This window comes from Vipera berus, assembly GCF_964194415.1.
Source record: "Vipera berus genome assembly, chromosome: Z".
NCBI classification, from domain to species: Eukaryota; Metazoa; Chordata; class Lepidosauria; order Squamata; family Viperidae; genus Vipera; species Vipera berus.
The window spans coordinates 25,128,698-25,134,748 of NC_138205.1; the positions used below are offsets into that span (position 1 = coordinate 25,128,698).

General features: G+C 37.7%; 1 protein-coding gene across 1 annotated transcript; it reads right to left on the minus strand.

Annotated features, from left to right (window-relative positions):
* Positions 1-4,718: 4,718 nt before the first annotated feature.
* LOC308678757 (olfactory receptor 14J1-like) lies at positions 4,719-5,757 on the minus strand (the record flags this gene model as incomplete). The annotated part of the gene is made up of 1 exon (XM_081345989.1): positions 4,719-5,757. The coding sequence occupies exon 1, from the start codon at positions 5,631-5,633 to the stop codon at positions 4,719-4,721; it is 915 nt and encodes a 304-aa protein (XP_081202115.1). The 5' UTR covers positions 5,634-5,757.
* Positions 5,758-6,051: the final 294 nt, after the last annotated feature.

Consider the following 6,051-nt stretch of genomic DNA (forward strand, 5'->3'; position numbering starts at 1 on the left):
CATTCTGACCATTTGTCCCTGGTCAGGATTACTTTCAGTGCTTGAGCAAGGTCATAGGGTACTTGAATTTTCATTTTGCTCTGTGCCCTGGTGATGTCAGGAGCTGCTATTTGATTGGAAAAGATGATATCCTCTCAGGTGCTGTTTTACTGAGGCATCTGGAATGCACATCGGCTAGAATATTTTTTTCCCCCAGAGAAGTAGTGCAGGGTGAAATTGAAGTGATTAAAGCACTGGGCCCATCTCACCTGCTTGGGAGAGAGCCTTCAGGTTTCTTTCAGTGTTTCCAGGTTCTTGTGTTTCATTCACACCTTGAAGGGAGTTTTACTGCCTTCCAAGAAATGTCTCCAGGTGAACCATGCCCATCGCACCACATAGGCTTCCATCGCCTGCATTGTCCACCTGTGCTCTGCATTGGAGAGTTTTCTGAAGGTATGGGCACAAAGTTTCAAGATTCCTTGTTAGTTCTTTTGAAGGATGATGGCTCCCACAGAAATATCAATGGTCTTTGTTTGGATGAGGAACAGTTCATTGAGATCAGGTTGCTTAAGGACAGGTTCAGCAGTGAACAATCATTTAAATTCCTCTAAGGCTGCCTGGCATTCCATGGACCATTTAAACAGCAGCCTTGGTTTTCCCTCTCCTTTGGTTTTGAGGAGATTGGTAACTGGCAATGTGATATGAGCAAATGTTGGAAAATATTAACTATAGAAGCTTTGCAGTTACTTTCAGGTGTGTGGGGCTTTCCACTCAAGTACAGCTCATACTTATTCCAGGTCAATTTCCATTCCCTCATGTGACATACAGTATCCCAAGTAATCCAGCTGTGACTTGTCAAACTCACATTTGGAGAGTTTCACGTACAATTGAGTGGCACAGAGCTTTTCCAAGACCCTCTTCACTAATTTCTCATGCTTGTCCATAATCTCTGTATAGATAAAAATGTCATCTAGATAAACTAGATTGCCCTTATGCAAAGGCTCACAAAGGACATCATTGATTTATCGCATGAATATGGCTGGTGCCCCTTAGAAGCTGAATGGAATTGGAATCAGAATTGGAATCAGCCCAAAGGGCAATTGAAAGTGGTTTTTCACTCATCTCCCTCTCTGATCTGTACTTGGGAATAGGCTTCTCTCAAATCCAGCTTGGTGAAAATTTTCCCTTTTGCTAGGTGGCTGAGCATATCTTTCATTAGTGTTAGGGGTACCCCTTCTCCATACAAATGGCACTGAGCCCCAATAATCCACACATAGTCTCAGGGAGCTATCCCTTTTCTCACTGAACAATACAGGAGCAGCTGTGCATGGCTTGGCTGCCTGGATAAATCCTCTGGCCAACTTTTTATCAATAGAAGATCCTGAGTTTATCTAGTTCTCTTGGTGCCGAGTAAAGCTTAGGTTTTGGCAAGTTAGTGCCAGGCTGTATCTCACTGAGAGACGGTGGGTTTAGTGGGACTCTCATTTGCTAAAGACCTCCTCCAACCCTTAGTATTCCTTCAGGATGAGGGAAACTGTTTCATTCTGCTCTCCGGCTGCTGCTGCACCCTCTCTTTTCATTTTCTTAACAAGAGGCATGTAACTGCACAATTCTGCTTTCACTGCAGCTTTTACCTTGGGGCATTTCTGACAGACATTCAAAAGTTTCTTCTTCCAATCTACCAAGGGATTCACTTCTCTAGACAAGCAAGGTGCAGTATCATAGGTCTGTCTATGCCAAGGCCTACAATAATTTCTACATAGAGGGCAAGTTTTATCTATACCGGTTGTTTTGCAAATGTCATGGGACATTTGGTTGCTAGTGAACTCTGACCTTCTTCAATACACCGGGGCTAACATGAGGTGTTTGAAAGTAAGAAGCATAACATTGTTTCATTTATTCACCATATTTGTAGAGGTTTTCAGATATAATTTATTCTTCTGAGTTTGTGAAACCAGATTCCTTTGTTAGCCTACTTATTATCTTTTAACTTTTTTTATACTGCATTTATCAAAGATGTAACTCTGGGCAATTTCAGTGATAAATTGAATATGTATATATAAGAGAAGCATCTAAAGCCAGAAAATGATAATCAATAGAGCTTCATCATAATTATAAAATGCAAAATGTACTATTAAGGAGGAGATTGCTTCATTCTGTTATAGACCCTACTGAAAGAGCCAAAATTTATTCAGTCTGACAAATCACAGCTGAGTTAAGATCTCAACAGGAACATGAATGTATATGTGAAGAGAGAAATGTATAAAGGGAATTTTCAGTCATTTGCATAAAATAGACTTCTTTATTGCCTCCCTCCCAAATTCATTCCCTAATCAAAAAACAAACAAACAAACAAACATTAATGTAATGAACTTTGGTTATTCCCTCCAAAGCATCCAACCAAAGTTAAATACTCTATTACAGGTTCATCACATACTATTCCATCACTTTGGTTTTCTGTAGAGAGATCAACAGTTAAAAATTAAGGTAGGATAATATATAAATAAAGTTTTCATGAAATAGTTCAATCCCCCCCCCTCTCTCTGTCTGTGCATTTGTGTGTTTGTGTGGTGTATCTCTCTGTGTGTAGCTTTCATTAGGAAAGCCATTTCCCCAAGAGGATGCGAACTAAAGTGAATGCAGAACTGGGGGGAAAAGACAAAGACAAGCAAAACAACTCTGTTAGAGAGCTCACATTGTCCAATCTACATATTGTTTCATTTCAAATGGCAGAATAGCATGTGCCCTGTTCTGATTTTGTTTATCACCAGGAAGAGTTTAGGAAATTAGGCAGTCAAAACTTTCTGATTTAGATTTGTTACTTTTTTCGTCTTTTTTCTTTTCTTTTTTCTTCTTTTTCTTTTCTCTTGGGAGCGGAGAACTACTACATCTTTTTTAGGTTATTGATCCAATAAAACTGTAGGGGTCAATGAGGTTATAGTAATGGCATAACTCACATGTTATAAGCAATATTTTAGCTCAAGTAAGGATTCAAATAACTTACCCATTGATGGGAAATGGGAACATTGAGATATTTCTTCTGAAAAATGTCCTTCTTATTGGAGAAAATTATGAAGTCACTCTCTCTCTGTGTATATGTGTACACACAGAGACACATGTACATATATGCATATACATGTACATAGATATACATGTATATATAAACACACATACATATACACATGCACACATACACATACAGGTACACATGCACTTATACAGTACATATACATTTGGAGAGATGTTTATTTCTGACTTGCACCCCATTCCAGTAAATTAATAAGATTTTATGAAAGTATATGCATGTTTTTCTACATACTCTGTCTTTTAGATATTGTTATCAGCTATCAATTTCCTAATATAAAGGCTATATAATAAAAGCTTCATAGCTACATATAAATGAATGAGATATTCTTAGAAGAATCTCAGATATGGAACAACTTTGATAAAGCATTTTAATTTCTTTATTTCTCAGGCTACAGATCAATGGATTTAGCATGGGTAGAATAATGGAGTACATTATAGTAATTGCCAATTCTAGGTGTGAAGGCCTCTGAGGTGGGGATCTAAGATGAGCAAAACACACATTAGTTACAAATACAGAGAAAACAATGACATGAAGCAGACAGGTGGACAGTGCCTTTTTCCTGGCTTGAACAGAAGGAATTCTCAGGACAGCAGAGAAGATCTTCAACAATGAAGATAAGGATGCCAACCACAGCTACAACACTAAACATTATGACTCTGATTTCAGCTATGAATAAATGATAGCTGGCAGACTTAATTCACAGAAGAACTGATTGACAATATTGGAACAGAGAGGTGTTGCAAAAGTGCCACTAGCATGTAATACACCATAGAGGAAACCAGCAATCCACACATTTGCAACCAAGCTTTCCTATTCACTATCAGTTCATATTGGAAAGGGTTGCAAATGGCAACATAGCAATCATACACCATGACAGTAAGAAGGGCAGCATTACATCCTACAAATGAGATAAAGAAAAGGACTTGAGCAACACATCCATAATAAGAAATGTGTCTGTTGTTCAGTACATAATTGATCATGGTATTTGGGATAATCATTATTGACTATTAATTAACTATTATTGACTGTATATTTTTTCTAAAACAAATATGAACCAAGACAACACACTGTACACCAGGCACTAAGGTTGTTATTGTAAAAAATCAATAAAACTTTTACAAAAAAATAGAAAAAAAGAAATAGAGATACATACATACATACATACTTATTTTCTATACTGAGCCAAAAACTAAGGAACCAAGCAAGATATCTTTGTCAGAGAGCTCACATTGTCTAATCCAAAGATTGCTTCATTTCAAATAGCAGATAGCATGTTCCCTGTTTATCACCAGGGTTTAGGAAATTAGGCATTAAAAACTTTCTGATTTTGATTTGAGACTTTTTATTTTTGTCTTTCTTCCTGAGTAGTGGGAGAAGAGAACTCAAATACTCAAATACACACATGCTTACATACAGTACATATAGACATAGATATGCATATACATACAATACAATATATAGTACATATACATGTACATTTGGAGAAATGTTTTTTTTTCAGCATGGATGCCAATTGAGTGATTAATAAGGTTTCATGAAAGTTTTATGCATGTCTTTATGCAAATGGTTGGTAATTATTACTGAAATTAATGTTTGACATCAGTTCCCTAATATAATGTCTACACAATCACAATGTATTCTTAGAAAAATCTCAGAAATGTAACAGCTTTGATAAAGCATTTTTAATTTCTTTATTTCTCAGGCTATAGATCAATGGATTTAGCATGGGTGGAATAATGGAGTATGTTATAGTTATTGCAAAATCCAGATGGGAAGGTTTCTGAGGTGGGGATCTAAGATAAGCAAAACTCACAATAATTACAAATCCAGAGAAAACAATGACATGAGGTAGACAGGTGGACAGTGCCTTTTTCCTGGCCTGAACAGAAGGAATTCTCAGGACAGCAGAGAAGATCTGTATATAGGTAGCAACAATGAAAATAAGGATGCCAATCCCAGATAGAACACTAAAAATAAGGGATACAATTTCAGCTAGGAACAAATCAGAGCAAGTAAGTTTAAGCAACTGTGGGATTTCACAGAAGAACTGATTGACAACATTGGAACAGAGAGGTGTTGCAAAAGTGCCACCAGTATGCAATCCACCATAGAGGAAACCAGAAATCCACACATATCCAACCATTTGCCTGCAAGCTCTCCTATTCATTATCAGTTCATATTGCAAAGGGTTGCAAATGGCAACATAGCGATCATAGCCCATTACTGTAAGAAGGGCAACATCACATCCTACAAATGAGATAAAGAAAAAGACTTGAGCAACACATCCAGAATAAGAAATATATCTGTTATTCAACACATAATTGATCATGACTTTTGGGATAAGAACAGAGACAGAAGCAATGTCCTGGATGGCCAAGTTCATTAGAAAAAAGTACATGGGTGTGTGGAGATGGTAATCAAAAACCACCGCAGAGATGATAAGAAGATTCCCTGTTAGGGTCAATAAATATAAAATCAGAAATAAACAAAAATGTGCTATTCGCAGTTCTTGGATTGCTGAAAATTCAAGGAGCAGAAATTCAGAGATAGATGATTGATTTGCCATTTGTTAAAATAAATTACTAAGAGCGAATGCATGTGCTGCAAGAAAACAAAAAAAAATAAATATTAAAATCAGAGCCTCTTATAAAATAACATTTGCATTTGAGACTTCTGGTTTGTCACACAACTTCCGGTTTGTCACGCAGCCGTTCTGGACAGCTGGGAGACTTGCTGTCTCTCCTCTGTCCAGTTTTGCATTGCTGCGGGCCCCTGAAAAGGGCCGAAAGTCACCCTGAAGAGGCAGCCAGCAAGGAGGGGCACTCGCTGGATTGCAGGAAAGCTGCAACTCTCCCACTGGACCTGGCGATCCCTCCAAAACAGCAGATGAAAGGACCAGCCATTATATCCCTAGGGTATGAACAGCCAAAGTCACATTTTCCACCAGGCAAATCTTAAAGCAGCGCGGAAGAGACTGGGTGAGA